Genomic DNA, 17,171 nt, shown 5'->3' with positions numbered 1-17,171 from the left:
GAAAGGGAAAAACGTACTAAAAGGAAGGCACGCTTGGCAAACCCTCACCATGATCAACTCCTGCCTGGAAACCTATGTCCTCACCGTGGAAGGACATGTGGATCCAGAAGTGGCCTCTCCAGTCACTTACGAACTGCGTTTATGGAAGACAATCTTACTTGGCAACGAGTGATCGCCAAAGATCATTTCCAAGCATCTCCATTGGCTTCAGTGGGCACCAGCAGCCACTGCCGATTCAGATAAACATGGTTATGGTTCATCTCAGCATTTTCCTTAACTGCTATTAAGGCAGGAACAGGGAATTAAAGGAATCACTACTCCCCTGGCACATAGTATCTTATAAATATAGCACTAAACATTACCAGCATCTATTCAGGTATCTGACAGCAACAACAGACAATATTTCTAAACTTGGAATAGATTAGAAAAACATTTTACTTGATACATTTGACACTGTCAACATGACATACTCTGTCCTTTTCTTTGGCACCGCTATATTAAGGGATCAATCTCCTTAATTGACTTCAAATTTAGACAGTTCATATTCCACAGCATATTTTGTCGTGTTCTTCGGTGTTTGACTCCTGTTTTACCCTTGCCCACCAAAATCTATACTTACATTTTTGCAAATAATTTCCACTGTGAACTATGTGTTGACACCGACATTGAAAATAAAATAAGCTAAAACTAACAGTTGACAAAAGAGGAGCTACTGTTGCTGGGTGGTTCCTTTATCTGGGAACTGGGAAGGCTGTCTGTTCTGGACTGAGTTATACCCTGCCTGAAGAAATAGGTATGCAGGTTAGGGCTGCCTCTTGATCAAACAACATTGCTTGAGGCCCAGGTGGTTTTGTTTTTTTTTTTTTTTATAATAATTTTTATTGATTTTCCGCACATATAATAAAGAACAATGTAACACAATATAACTTCATACTCATCGGTTCATAGCCTTTTTTCTTTGACTTCCCCATACCTCCCCATCCCTGCATCCTTGTTTAATAATTCTTTAGCAACCCTTAAGTCCGTTGTCTTAATTCCTTTTCGTAAATATTTCTTAAGTTTTTTTTTTTGTTTAACGCTGCAATTCTTTACTTCTTACCCCCTGACATCTTAACATTCCTCAATTTTACAGTTATTTTTAAGATATATTTTAAAATTCTTCCAGTCCTCTTCCACTGTCTCTTTCCCCTGGTCCCGGATTCTGCCCGTCATCTCGGCCAGTCCCATAAAGTCAATCACCTTTGTTTGCCATTCTTCCAGAGTAGGTAGTTCTTGCGTCTTCCAATACTTTGCCAGTAGAATTCTTGCTGCTGTAGTGGCATACATAAAGAAAGTCCTGTCCTTCCTTAACACCACTTGGCCCACCATACCCAAAAGGAAAGCCTCTGGTTTCTTAGGAAAAGTCCACTTAAGGACCTTCTTAATTTCATTATAGATCATTTCCCAGAAAGCTTTAACCTTTGGGCAGGTCCACCAAAGGTGGTAGAAAGTGCCTTCAGTCTCATTACATTTCCAACACTTATTATTAGGCAAATGATAAATCTTTGCTAGCTTGACTGGGGTCATGTACCACCGGTAGATCATTTTCATAATATTTTCTTTTAAAGCATTACATGCAGTAAATTTAATACCGGTGGTCCATAATTGTTCCCATTCAGCAAACATGATATCATGACCTATATCTTGTGCCCATTTGATCATAGCTGATTTCACTGTTTCATCCTGTGTATTCCATTTTAACAGCAAGTTATACATTCTTGATAAATTCTTAGTATTGAGGCCCAGGTGGTTTTGGTAGCATGGAGTGTATTTTCGGCTCCGGTTGGTTTGCCAGCCATGGCAATTCCTGGGCTAGGAGAGCATGGCAATAGTAATCCCTGCGCTAGTAACTTCAAGATGGACTACTGCAGTGTACTGTAAACTGCTGAGAGGTTTTCTTACAATCAAGGAGTATATAAATTTTGAGCAAGAATCTTATGCATCTCAAGAAGTTTAAACAACAACAACTCCTAACCCTCATAGCTATAAACACTTGAGAAATCAAAACGTTGTACAATATCAAAACCCCAATATAAGTGATATAATTAATTTTAATTCCAACAGTGACAAAATTTTGAATGTTCGGCTCATTCACGTCTTATCTGGAAAGTCAGATAAGAAAAGATCTGTCCTATTTTTGAATATTCCAGGTAGTCTCACAAAAAACATTGGCTTGGATTCTGAAACAAGTCAACAAGAGTGTTCATAGAAAATAAGTTTCTTGTCCCCTGCTCCCTTTTGCATTCACACCTGCACCCCCCAAAAGTCTACCTGGAGGGCGAGGGCTTACCTGAGCAAAGTGGGGTATGGTTCCTTGCTGGCTCCTCATGACCCACCCCACATTGTTCAGGAAGGTCTCTGGCCACCCACAGGAGGTTCAGATGGCTGTAGCAGGAAATAGGAGACAGAAAACTTCTGTCTGTTAACTTCCTTAAGTTAGATTTTTTTAGGATCAGAGCCAGGATGTCAAGAGAAATACAAAATTATGCCAAATACTGGCGGAGTTCCACAGTTCAGTTAGCTTTGCTTCTTAAAAAAAAATTACATCTACTGCCAAACACATAATGTCTACATTACAAATTTGCCCTGAGTCTGCTAAAATGATTTCTGAAGGAAGCATGGTTAAATAAAGAATACTGTGCATACCATACAAGATTGTTATTAGAATTGATAATTAATAATTAGAATTATTAACAATATACACACACTAATTATCTTCCATTTGCTCCATCTCCTGGAAAGTTTACATATACATTGGTCTTACTGTGCGAATACAGAAAATGAGCAATGAGATATTCAAAATTATTAAGTCCTCCTGTACCAAAATTATTAAATCCTGTACAAAACCTTTAAATTGTATCTGTACTTGCTTGAACATATGTAGAAACTCTTATAGATAATCAGTTCATTAGTCCAAAGAAATCAAATTTCTGGTTAACCAAAAATTTATCAGGTTGTCCAGAGTCACAAGGAAACATTGTATTTATCAGTCATGCCTGTATCTCACCTTCATTCAAGTTGCTTATGGAGCGGAGTCCATTTCCCCCCTCACTACAACACTGTGACGTATGCTCATCAAGTGACTAATGTAAGGTTATCTAATGAATATCATGGTGAATCTGAGATTCAAGACAGTTGTTTCCTAAAGCTAATGGAATAAACTTGTGGGTATAAGGAGAGGAAATATTAACATATTTCTAGATTAGCTAACTTATAAGTATGCTTCCACGCAAGCTTACTCAAAAGTAAATCCTCATGAGTAAATCCTACTGGTGCCATAATGTATAAACTTAAATACAATGCCCTGCCTGCATCTGTCTACAAGTTAATTCTCATCTATGATCCAGCTCTTCATTAAGAAGCAGAAACTAACCACCGTTTACCAAGATTGAAACACCATTTCCAACTTAGCTCTATGCTATTACTACAATGTTGGCAAACTGAAATTTACACAGCAACATCACTAAGCCAGTGATGTAGGCTAACAAAATTAAACACAAGGCAAAGCATCTGAAACATGAAGCTAGCTAATATAACACAATGATTAAATTTTAAATTACCCACTTGTGTGTTTATATGACTTCCAAATGAGTTACACTTCAGCAACTAGTTGCCATCCAAAGTGACGAGAGCAATTAATGTACAAGGACACCTTCCCAAATGAACCCACCCAAGGTAGTTACATATTTTCATATTGACAATGTTGAAGTTACAAAAAAATTCCTTTTTACATTAATTCACTGATATACATCCCTTTCTCATTTGTCAGTACAGTATTAAAGCACCAAATGAGACATTAGAAGTAGAAAAGTTTTCAGTAGTCCTGGATTGTTTTGGTGTGTCTAATAATGAAATGCTGCTATTGAAGGTTCCCATGTCAGTTGGAAGAATAGTGGAAGGGGTAGCTAAACCCTTCTTCCCAGACCAATTTTGCACACTCAGTTGTCTCTAGTACAAGAGACATTTAATGGAAAAGCACCCAGGTGAAAATGGCTAAGTCCTCATATTCATCTTCCTCTACAGACTGCAGCTGCATTTGGTAATAAACAAAAGCATTGGCTGGGGAAGAACTACAAATCACTCATCCTAAATAACTTTCCCTACAAAGGAGGAAATCTCTAAACACAAGTAAGAAAGCACAATATAGCAAAACAGAACAAGGGAAGTAGTTATGAAGTATGCAGGCTTAGATGCTTTTCTCTCATAAAGAGAATGTATTTAGGAAGCCAGAATACTAAACTATTTTAATTAACATTTTTCCTGATGGACTTTGAACAACTGTTTTGTCAGCCCTCGACACATTAACAGAATATACTTGCAGAACAGAAGATACCATAAACAGAAGTACAGTGGTACCTCAGGTTAAGAACTTAATACGTTCCAGAGGTCCGTTCTTAACCTGAAACGGTTCTTAACCTGAAGCGTGCTTTTGCTAATGAAGCCTCCTGCTGCCACTGTGCCACTGGCGAGCGATTTCCGTTCTTATCCTGGGGCAAAGTTCTTAACCTGGAGCAACCACTTCCTGGTTAGCAGAGTTTGTAACCCGAAGTGTCTGTAACCCAAAGCCTCTGTAACCCGAGGTACCACTGTACTTAGAATCTTTCAATGAAAGTACTACCATGTCATAAAACAGAAGTTCTTACATATTTGTAGAAATATCCTCTGGTACAGAATTATTGTTTTAGGCTAATATGCCCAAGTAGAGAACATTAGTTAGATATGTTTTTAAAAAATCCAGAGGCCTGGTTTGCCAGGTTCCTGGGATAAGATCCCAGAATGTCTGCCCACTTGTGCAAAAGGAACTCCAGTAGCACAATGGCTCTTCCCGTTTCTCTCCTCCATATTGCAGTCCACACATGCCTCCCAAAACTGTTCCAGAGGGTGCCTCAAATCTGCAGAGGAGATTTGGGGAGCTTGAAGAAGACCCATTGTACTAGAAGAAGCTATTCATGCAATGCTAGATCTCACCCATAGAAATATGAAGTTGCCACCTATGAGCTACAGGGAGCCCTAGTTGATAAAGTATCTCTGCCCCAGCTAAAAATGTGTTAAGGAAAAGCATAAGAAAGCAATATCCATTTATTTAACTAGAGCAACAGCTCAGATTACTAAGGGCCCTGTGTGCTAGCAGCCAAATCCTGTAATAACTGAGAAGCTAACTTCTAGGTGTAGGAAGCTTGTAGATACCTAGTTTTCAGTGCTACCCTATCAGAGAAGCTTGAGGAGCCACAGTAAATTAGTCTAAGCTCCAATTTTGGAGAAGGGGTAAAAAGAATACTCCACTATTACATATAGCTCCACAGAATACAAATCTAGCCAGTCGAAGCATCAGCTTAGGTTTTTTAGTTTTTTAGTTTTGTTTTGCTCATGGCAGACCAGCTTTCCTAGGTTATTTAAAGCCAGCAAAAAACTAGGAAAGGTTGCCTTAAAAAAAAAATCACACATGACTGACAGTGCCTGTGGTTCTGAAATGCATCTGGCAGAGGTAATGGCTACAAGGAACTTTAAAGGATAGTAAGCCTAGCAGGGGGACGCAGGTGGCGCTGTGGGTTAAAGCCTCAGCGCCTAGGGCTTGCCGATCGAAAGGTCGGCGGTTCGAATCCCTGCGGCGGGGTGCGCTCCCGCTGCTCGGTCCCAGCGCCTGCCAACCTAGCAGTTCGAAAGCACCTCCGGGTGCAAGTAGATAAATAGGGACCCCTTACTGGCGGGAAGGTAAACGGCGTTTCCGTGTGCGGCTCTGGCTCGCCAGAGCAGCTTTGTCACGCTGGCCACGTAACCCGGAAGTGTCTCCGGACAGCGCTGGCCCCTGGCCTCTTAAGTGAGATGGGCGCACAACCCCAGAGTCTGTCAAGACTGGCCCGTACGGGCAGGGGTACCTTTACCTTTACCTTAAGCCTAGCAGGACCAACTTGAGCGAATGAAAAGGAGGTCATTGTAGAGCCAATAGAGTGGTATGCAAACCCCAGATGGGGAACCTATGTTGCACTGGCGGGGCTTGAAGGAAAATGTGGGAGGAATGGGTGAGTAGACAATAAGTCGATCTGGGTCTTTGGAGACAATAGATGGAAGTATCAAGGTCTGACAATGCAAGGTGTTGGGCTTCAGGCCTAGAGATAAGCATTCCTGCAGAAAGAGGAGGTCTGAAACTGCTGCTTGTCTTGGAAAAGTTAATTTATTTGACACCCACTGTGATACCAAAAGGGTTTTTTATCACCCTCTAAGGACTGCCCTAAATATGCCCTTTTTATAATCATTATTGTTTTTAGTTTGCTGACTGCTTCTGCAAGGGCTGTAATACCAACATCTTTGTGTTCCAAGCCCCTGCTCACCATTTGCCCCTTTAGAAAAATTAAACATTTTACCAACTGTTTCCAAGGTTCCTCTGCTGTGATTCTGTGATGCAATAAATTTGTGACCCTCCAAGATCCCCACAACTTGTCCTTTAATTTTTATTACTAAATTTAATGATCAATAAATAATGATAAAAATTGATTTAAAATAGTGTAGAATGGGAAAGTCTTTTGGAAGATAGCCTTGAGAACTGTAGTTCTCACCACACCCAGCTCTACACTTTGGTCTCATCCATGTTGACATGCAATCTCAATGCGATCCTCAGCCCAAAAAAGGTTAGCTACAGCTAGAGGAAGCCAGTGAAATAAACATTGTAAATAAATTCGATTACTGAAGTGACACACAAAAGGCATGGAACACAGGCAAAAGTGGCTTGAAAGAAGAAACAAAGAAACTGCAGTATTCAATAGCAAACATTAAGAGAGTGGAGTAATAATTTAGTGGTATCAACTGAAAGGAAAAAAGACATATCTTTAAGATGTTTAATGGATTATAACGAAACCTTAGGTAAAATTAATCTGGGGGGGGGGACTACACCAATATTGCAAATTTGGGAACAAGGGGAAGCAACACTACCCACAGCAAATGAAAAAGAAAATATGATTAAGTTTTAGGAGGAAATACTTTAAAGATATTTATAGCGCAATCCTATACACATATATTCAGAAGTAACTCCCACTGTATTCTGGGGGGCTTACTCCCAGGTATGTGTATAAAGGATGGCAGCCCTAAGGGACTTCATTTATCTATAGTGGCAGGGTTCATCAATTAAAGTGAACAGAACTTCGCAAAAATGGGCAACACACCTCCCTTAATGGACGCTTCTATGGGCCTTATGGCAAAGACAAGCCAACTTTTCTCCAGATGTTTGTCAAAACTATCAGGACAGCAACATGTCCCCAGCATCTGTGTGCTACTCAGCTCTTCCCCACTCTAAAATGAATGCTACTGAGAAAAACACCTGCTACCATGAGGAATACCAATCTATTTCTGCTTCCTGTAGATGTGAGGTTCAATTATAGATAATATACATATTCATCATATACACTCACCGGCTAATGTATAATCCATATCAAATCCAAAGCACTTTATTTTTTCCATGGCTAGACTTCTGTTCACAAAAACCCTGTAAAAGGAAAGTAAGAAACCCAATGATAATCATTTTTGACATGAAATCTGAAGGGAGCCTATGTAATAATTAAGTTCCTAAAGTGTCCAAGGATTGCTAAGGAGTTTGACAATGGACCACATGACTTGACAAGTTGTTAATTATATCCCACCTTTCAGGATGCCAAATCCTTCCAAGGATCACAAGTAAAAGCAATATACATTAATAAAATCACCACAATTTATATCAAAATATAACAACAACAACATATTATTATAATAATTTATTATTTATACCCCACCCATCTGGCTGGGTTTCCCCAGGCACTCTGGGTGGCTTCCAACAAAATATTAAAATACAGTACTCTATCAAACAGTAAAACAGGGCTGCCTTCAGATGTCTTCTAAAAGTCTGGTAGTTGTTGTTCTCTTTGACATCTGGTGGGAGGGCATTCCACAGGGCGGGTGCCACTACCTAGAAGGCCCTCTGCCTGGTTCCCTGTAACTTGGCTTCTTGCAGTGAGGAAACCACCAGAAGGCCCTCTGCGCTGGACCTCAAGCCATCAGGATCCTTCCCACAGAGCAGTTGGTGGTAGTTCTAGTTCCCTATTGGGGGAAGAGGGGAAACCTTCTGATATCAGAATTTGTTTCCCTCTTTCTCCTAAAATCCTACCCACAAGATAGCTGGTAGCAGATGGCCCTGCAGAGGTAGGGAAGCATGGCAGACAGTCCAGTGTGGCCATTTACTTGGGAGCAAATGCCATTAGGCTCTATATACTTATGTCAGAGTAATTTTTTTAAAAAATAATCCATTTATATAGTTATCCCATAGGTTTTCTGCATACATCAGAAAACAAATTAAACGACAATTAAAATACAATATAAAACAATAAAAGCTATTCAAAACTTTAAAAACCCAATTAAAACACAGACATTAAAAAAATAAAACTATGAGTAAACATGCATAGAACTGAGCTGTTGATCTGCTACAGAAAACAAATTATTAAACACTGCTAGATGCTATCCATAGTAGTTTTACCTATTGGTTTCCTAACTACACCAGAATTTTTTATTTACATTATATGACATACTATAGAATAATATAATTGTAGAATTTGAAGGAACCCTGAGGGTCATCTAGCCCAATCCCCTGCAAGTCAGGAATCTCAACTAAACCATCCATGACAGATGGCCATCCAACCTCTGCTTAAAAACTGCAATGAAGGAGAGTCCACCACCACTAACAAAGTCAACCATGCTGAACTGGAACATAAACATAAAAACAAAAAGTATTAACTACTCTGTAAAGCTCCCTAGTGAAAAAAGAAAGAAGCAGGTGGTGGGATATTAAAAGGGCATTACATAGACATTTGCCTTCTACCTGAAGTTAACTATGAAACTGTTAAAAATTACAATTACGTACTCACAAAACCTAAACCTGTATTAATATATCACTGAAGAACTTATGGGGGGGGGGAACCCTTTGCAACCTCACTGTAACCTAACCAACATATACAGATGAATTTGTTTCCAATTTTATAGTCAAAATACTATTTCACTTGAACATTCCAAGAATGTGTGAATGATATATGCAAGATAAAGAGAAAATCTGTCAGATACCATATTTCCCCACTTAAACCCAATCCTTACTGGGTCTGAAGCCAGGGTTCTCACTACGTGACCATGCCAAAGCTAGGAATTTTTTTGTTAGAGAAATTCCACTATCTGCTCTTCCTTTTCCTCCTCCAGACATCTGTTCTGCCAACAACACTCTGTGTGCTGTCCCTAACATCACAACTCATTTGTTTTCATCTGCCTTCGTGCATTCCTACCAGTCTCCCTCAGAATGTCTTCATGTGTTTCTACCTGTCCTTGTATTTGATTGGACTCTAAAAACTGCCATGCTCTTTGGCAATGCATCTCTAATTTCATGGCTCTGATCCATGGTTTGCTCTTGACTTTCCTCTTCGTCTCATACCCTAATGACATCTGGATGATATCCAGATTCAGAACGAGCCAAGATTTACAGCACAACAGAGGAGGAAGAAGGAGATTTGATCCTGCAAACAAGTGCTGCTCTTCAACTTAACTAGTTAAAGAGAAAACTACAAAGTTAGGTATATTTGATTGTGAATATGGTTACACCAAGTATTTTCATGCATACAATTCAACAGTAGACAATTAGTGAACCATGGACTATCAACAGAGATGCTGACTGGCTCACCACTCACCTGTGCACGACATCGCAGCACATTTGTACCCCATCTAGAGTTAGCAGTGCATCAGACTAGGACTTTCAACTATGAATTGTCTGAAAACAGCAAATATGGGGTAGCTGGAAGGTAGAGCTTTTGTCCCTCTCCCTTGTGCTCTGCTGTCCCTTGGACAACCAGCTAGACGCCTATTCAATGTAGTAGTTCTGTCACTTTTATCCTCTCTAAAAAATCCAGAAACCAAAATTACAACCACCAATGCCCTTTATGTTAAAAGGTATTTAATATCCAAAAGGAGAGATTGAATTCACCTAGCTGCACACTTCAAAATACAGATTTAATTTCAGGCTGCACATAGGAATGCTGCGCACAATGCCATCAACAATTAAAATCCTTTAATAAGGGAAAGTTGACAAATTGAAGAATCATAGAATTGCAGAGTTGGAAGGGACCAAGAGGGTCATCTAGTCCAACAGCCTGCAATGCAGGAATCATTTGCCCAATGTGGGGCTCAAACCCATGACCCTGAGATTAAGAGTCTCATACTCTACTGAGTGAGCTGCAAGGCAACAAATTACAATTATTTCTAATATCTGATGAATGGATAAATTCAATACATTCTGAATTTATGTCTTCAGCATTGATAAGAAAATTGTGGTATACAAGTATAAGTATAAGCATGCACCATTACGTCTTAAGGCTTTGCTTGGATGCTCCATTCAAACTGCTAATATGATGTGGATAATTAATCTAACCTTTCATTCACACAGAACTGAGAGAACAGATGTAAAAAGGAAGCAGGCAAATACATACAAAAAGAGAGAGCTATCTATTACTTATATTCTAAGATATTTTTCCTCCCAAAACCAAGCACTGAAAAAGCAATTAGCATCACTAAAAAGAAATTTGAAAAAGTGAATGTTTGTATAGCAAACTCTTAACATCCAAGCTCATGCTATCCTATTTCTGCACTAGTAATCTTACCTCATCTTACTTGGATGCTCCTCTTGTAAAATGCGTAGCTATCCAATTCAGAAACTTGCCTAATCACATTACCTAATTTTCTTCATCTATACATGATTTTGCATCAGTCTGACTTGAAGCACGAAGTCTGAAACAAGACTGAAGGTACCACATATCTCCTTAGCCAGTGTTACATAATAAACATCCGTGGCTAATTTAACAAGTCACTGGATATCACTGTTCTACACAAGTCCATTTGGAATAGAGTTTCTCTGGCTATAGCATGTTTTACCCTTAACTTTCCATGCTTCTTCAGGAGTCACAGTTTCCTGGCAAGCTGCCTTATTTGGCAGTGAAGCATGTAAAGTACGGGGGGGGGGGCAGTAACAGACGGGGAATTAAAGTTGACAATCTTAAAAGTTACATAATAGCCAGCATCATACTATATTAGGGGGGAAAACAAACAGAATAAACATTCTTGCAAATATTTCATGATTCACTGAAGACACTGTCTGGAAATAAAGAGAAAAGCAGCATCACTGAATATCCTGCTTTAATATTAAGCAGAGATATTTAATCATCCTCTTCTCACAAATAATTTGGATCATCTAGTGCCTTTCAGTTTGGCAGAAAAAGAGGGTCACTAAGTGGTGGCTTCTGCATACTTGTAGGATTTTCCAGATATACAGAAGTATATTAGTTTGTGTAAGAAAAGGCGGCCAATCTATCAATATTTCTCCCCATGTATTATTACATTCATATCCCAGCTTTAATCCCAGCAGCTCAAAGTGGCATACATACTTCTCCTCCTTTCCATTTTATCCTCACAACAACCCTGTGAAGTAGATTAGGTTGTGAGGCTGTGACGGGTGCAAAGCCAGTGGGTCTGTGTGGAGATCTGAATCCTGGTCTCCCAGGTGCCAGTCAAACGACACTCTAACCACTGTAATAATGTGGCATGCTTATTTAATGTGATTAATTCTTTACTACCACCTAGCATCTTCACTGTACAGCTTTCACGGCATCACTTTACTCAGGCCTCTGCCAGTCTAAATTATTTTCTTTTGTGAACCGACCTCTTTTGCTGAATTTATACTGTTCTGTACCATCTGAAACTGTCTTATGTAATTCTAATGGTTTTATTTTAAAAAAATAATTGAAGACTCTAATACTGTAACCCACCCTGGAATCTTATGGCATTTATCAGTGACATCAGCTGATGGACAGGTGGCTGTGATTTAGGCGGATATGGTCTTGCAGGTCATTTTGGCTCCCCTAGCTGACCAAGACTGACCTGCTGGCCGGAGATTCGCCACCCCTGCGTCTACAACCGCTAAGCCACAGTAGGGAAGCCACACTCACACACACTACATCAGACATCATACATGATGTCAGACGTGGGGCAGGCAATAATGGGGTTTCAAACAGACAATCAGGATCCATCAGCTGATAGGCAGTGGGAGTGCTTCTGGCTCAAGGAGGGGAAAGTAGAAACTGCATCTTCTTCCCTGTGCTGCTCTTCAAAGCAGCGCCTGCAGCCCCTTTCAACTTCCAAAATCAGAAATTGAAAGGAGCAGTGTGGAGCTGCTTGCAAAAAGATCAGTTTGGCTGCAAGTGCCTGTACCCTCCTGAAAACAGGAATGCACAGCCAAAGCAAGCAACCCCTACTCCCCTCTCCAAGAATGGGGTGGGGGGAGAGAGACTTGGGAAAACTTTGACTTTGCCCTCAACTCTGACTCCTCAATGTTTGGGGTCAGAAAGTTGTTGTTTGCTTAGGCTGCAAATGCTTCCATATGCAGCACTGGGAGACAAAAGTGGCTTCTCCTCCCCAGAGGTTTTCTTTAAAGAAGCCCAGCACTGAATGCCACACTAAGAAGGTGACCTCCCAAACATTGGTCCCCTGCAGGAAACTCTAATGCACTGAAAAGTGCTTAGTTCGGGCTGGGTTTTGGAGTCCCAAAGTCATGACTTCAAAGCACCTCATCAGCAGTGATGCACTGCTAAAACGAAAGGGAAAACATTTCTTTTTAATAAAATACAGTGGTGCCCCGCAAGACGAATGCCTCGCAAGACGGAAAACTCGCTAGACGAAAGAGTTTTCCGGTTTGGAGGTGCTTCGCAAAACGAATTTCCTATGGGCTTGCTTCGCAAGACGAAAATGTCTTGCGAGTTCCTGCAGGGTTTTTTTCCTCCCCCCCCTTTTTCTAAGCCGCTAAGCCACTTATCCGCTAAACCGATAAGCCGCTAAAAGCCGCTAAACCGCTAATAGTGCTAATCCGCTAAGCCGTCAATGGGCTTGCTTCGCAAGACGAAAAAAACGCTAGACGAAGAGACTCGCGGAATGGATTCTTTTCGTCTTGCGAGGCACCACTGTAATAATAATTGCATTTTTCCGTTGCATACATTTGTTTCTTCCTAGTTTTTCTGATCACTTCTTTTAAACATCTAGTACAACATCTAATACAATAGTAAGCATCTATTACAACCATAGAACATCTCTAGTCACGTCGTATCATATGAAGACTTCCCAGCCTATCTTTGCTTGACATCCTAGATTTTAATTTGATTTTGCTGCATCTCTTTAGTTTGTATTTCCCAAAATAAAACCCAAATTCTAGTATTAGCAATACAAGGAGAATGTTCGAAGAAAGAAAAGCTGATTCAAATCAAGAAAAAGGTTGATTCATTTCAAGTTTCCTACTAACACTTCTTCAAGTATTTCTTAAATAATTGTGCAAATTATAATACTAAAGTCATCTCTAAAAAAATGTTTCACAGAAATGAAAGATACATATAGGAATAAACAAAGAATACTCTCACCCTCATCTTTATTGACAGCTACAGTGTTATTTATACTGCTGCTTCATGCTTATAACCACACCTTGTATCTGTTCATCATATGTATGTTTTCCTTTTTTAAAGCTATGAAATGAAATTTGTTTTTAAAAATCCCATATGGTCTCTCTATTAAAACCAGCATCCATAACAGTGAAGTTAGCAGCATAGTCCTATACATATCCACTGAGAATTAAATCCCACTAAGTTCAATGGGGCTTACTCCCAACCAGTTGGGTATAGGATTGCTGCCTAAATGTAGGAGAATAGGTATGTACACACTGGGCAATTTTGTCTTTTCTTCTTTCCAGTATTGCTCCTTTCTACTTCATTCTGCCTGGGCTAGCTCCACCCTTACAAAACAAAGCAGCAAACAAAAATAAAATGCCCATGACTCATAGGTCAAAGCAAGGTTTAATAGTTAATTGGGTAGACTAGATCAGTTTGTTTTTATCAGGTGACAATGAAGTATACTCTGCCTACCAAGCACTCTACCTACTATACACAGGCACCTAAATATTCGTATCTGATAAATCTCCTTTACCTGGATGTATCTAGCAGAAGCAATGGTTCTGTTTAGAGATTAAGGATTGTATCTATGTTTTACTCAAAATAAACTCACTGAAATTAATGAGCCTAAGTTAAACATGTTAATTAGCTTCAAAAAGGTCTACTCTGAGTAGGACTAGCACAAACTACAACTCCAGGGCTGCAATCCTAAAATAAGGGATGCATGAAATCCAAAGGCCTTTCAGCCACTTCTCGCCAGGCTCAAACTTGAAGGGCAGACATGTGGTTGAGGGAAGAAAGGAGGAAGGGGAGGTTTAGACATGCTCAGAAGTGTGGCAAAATTTTCTGGTGGTTTGGGGATGTGACAGGAAACCTAGAGAGCTATTTGCATTTATATCCCACTTCTTTCTCCAAGGAGCTCAAGCTGGCGGACCTGATTCTTTCCCACCTCATTTAATCCCCACAACAACCCTGTGCAATAGGTTAGGTTGAGCGGCAGTGACTGGCCCAATGTCACCCTGTGAGCTTCATGGCTGAGTGGGGATTTGAACTATGATCTCCCAGGTTTTGGTCCAGCACTCTAACCACTACAACACACTGGCTCTCATGTTTCATTTAGATTCCAAATGCTTTCTGGCAAGCCCCAGAGCACTAACTTTTTAGCCCTTCTAATGTAAGTGCTATGACCAATTGATTTATGATCCGAGGACGGCAGACTAACAATAGGACTGTCATGCCTATATTTAATACTGATCTAGTATATTTTTTTTAAAGAACAACTATGTATTTACAATTTTACACATTTTTAAACAGATGGAGGGGACTTAATCATCTATTTTTAGTCATCCTGTTTCTTTTTGCAATCCAAGAACTATTTCAATTAAAACATTAGCTTGATCCACCTGTGTTTCCACACCTCACATTCTCTTCACAAGCAAAGCAAAGCAAAGCAAAGCAAAGCAAAAGCAAAGCAAAGCAAAGCAAAGCAAAAGCAAAGCAAAGCAAAGCAAAGCAAAAGCAAAGCAAAGCAAAGCAAAGCAAAGCAAAGCAAAGCAAAGCAAAGCAAAAGCAAAAGCAAAGCAAAAGCAAAAGCAAAGCAAAGCACTAATCAATTCATAATATCTTTTTGTGCCTAATTTAGACCCCAACAGAACACACCACTTTACAACATCATACTGGTTCAGAGAAACCTATGATACAAATATAGACTATATGTCAAAAGTAAAGCCAAAGTAAATATAGAGACAGTATTAGAATTCTAAACTAGAGGCCTAACGTCTAGACCTGTGCCCCTGCCCTATGGGTAAAGCTGCCTTTTGAAACATGGTTTATGTCACCTGTGTCTTAGTGATCCACAAAAGATACGGATTTCTAAGGGGGGTGGGAACAGTTTTGTCCTACTACCTTGAAAAATTGCTACTCATGAATTATAAACATATTGTATAAAATAAATGCAAATACCTGAGTTCTGTTTCTTTGCAGTTGCCAGTATCAAGGGAGAACGGAAATCCAACTTTTTCCATTGTTTAACCTTTACTAATCACAGCTGTTAACCAAAGAACTGTATGCAATAGTCCAAAGGGTGACTAGAAGTATTCCCTCAGAGTGAAAAAATAGACATCATAGCAATTTGGTGTCTCATGCTCAACCTCCTTCCTGTCTAACTACAATCACAGTACATGACTGTACTCCTACAATGGGACCAGCCTCACAATTATCACCAAGCCAAATAAATGACTGGAAGTAAGGAAGTAGCACTCTGCTTGTATACAGTGAAGAAGAGCTTCCTAACAATGTTATATCAATGTTATTTCCACTTTGAAGATTATGGTATCAATAACTGCTTATAGATAGGCAGCGTCTTATTACAAAATGTTTCAGTAAGAAAGTAGCTGTAATTCAGTCCCTATTTTTGTTTATACCATAGGCATTTCCCACAAATAGGCTAGAAGAAGATATAATAAGATGTGCAGTTGACATCAGCTATTAGTCTAAAGCCTACAAGTGCATGATATGGGGGGGTAGGGGGAATCCTTGTACTGTGCACACTACAGATAAAACACAAATGCAGGCTATGAATATTTTCCTGGGTCTCATGTTTTATCTTCCTTGAATTTACAATCAGTATTTGCCATCCTAATTATAAGCTCGTTTTCCAAATGATATTTTTTTCAGTAAGTAAGCATTACACAGAACTTGCTACAGTAATACAATTATTCTAAAACAACAGTCAGTTAAACATCTTTCAAAAACTTTGAGGAAATATAAAAGTATATATCTATGCAGTTTCAGTCTCTGGCACTGAGTCAGTAATCAGCATTCACCACACTGGTTAAACAAGTCTCAAAATATTACACACAATACTCCACCCAGTATGGTTCAATACAAAACATTTATCAACAGAACTCTTCAGTTCCAAGTTTTAGCTATCATAGCTAAACACATACTCAAGTATCTAAACCCTGAAGTTGTATAGCATTAAAACATACCAAAGATCTAACAACATACTGCAGATCTAGTATCAGTAAAGTATTCTTGATTTTTAAAGTAATTATTTTCTCTTGATTGAAACAGTGTCTTTACAGATGTGGTGGTGATGCTGTAGTTATAATCTAACATATGAAATCCAGAACAGGACCTGCACAAGACATTTTGAAGTCTTGGGACAGAATAACAACTACCTAAAACTAATCAGTTGTTCTGGAACTTTAAAAAGATTCCACAATCTCTGCACCCTGGGAGAAAAATTGCAGTAATAAATTAAATATCTAGCAATTTGCTGCCCTTTCATGGCACCGAAAATCAGCTGCCTAAAGTGGCTTGTCTCACACACTGCCTAATGGCAGGGCCAGCCCTGAAACAGAAATGGAATGTTTCAACTGACCAATTTGAATGAGGATAATGTGACACTGGACCTCCATGAAGGTCCATTTTCTGCAGGGGATGGAGGGGATCCTTGGATGCGTTTTCCCTCCCACTTGTTCCACAGGCAGGAATATGCAAATTAGACAAATCTTACCTCACTGTGGGTGGACAACACATCCAGCTGACAAGATAATCCAATTCAGAAGAAAATATCATGTTAATCTCAGAGAAAAGCAGTGCATCCCATGGATACAAAATGGCAGCTGAACAAAATGCAAGAACTACAAC

The 17,171-nt window shown here is 39.5% G+C and overlaps 1 protein-coding gene across 9 annotated transcripts in view; it reads right to left on the bottom strand.

Annotated features, from left to right (window-relative positions):
- Nucleotides 1-17,171, bottom strand: part of NT5C2 (5'-nucleotidase, cytosolic II) — an 86,866-nt gene that overhangs the window by 54,644 nt on the left and 15,051 nt on the right. For 7 of the 9 annotated variants that reach the window (XM_079977464.1, XM_079977462.1, XM_079977463.1 and 4 more), the window contains one exon: nucleotides 7,443-7,516. The exons of the other annotated variants lie outside the window; for them this stretch is intronic. In XM_079977464.1, coding sequence (XP_079833590.1) covers nucleotides 7,443-7,516 — 74 coding nt within the window. The remainder of the gene's footprint in view (nucleotides 1-7,442; nucleotides 7,517-17,171) is intronic. 9 annotated transcript variants of the gene reach the window in all.

The sequence above is a fragment of the Podarcis cretensis genome (assembly GCF_951804945.1).
Source record: "Podarcis cretensis genome assembly, chromosome: 5".
NCBI lineage: Eukaryota > Metazoa > Chordata > Lepidosauria > Squamata > Lacertidae > Podarcis > Podarcis cretensis.
The sequence above is the reverse complement of the archived record's forward strand: the minus strand, read 5'-3'. Positions and strand labels throughout refer to the sequence as shown.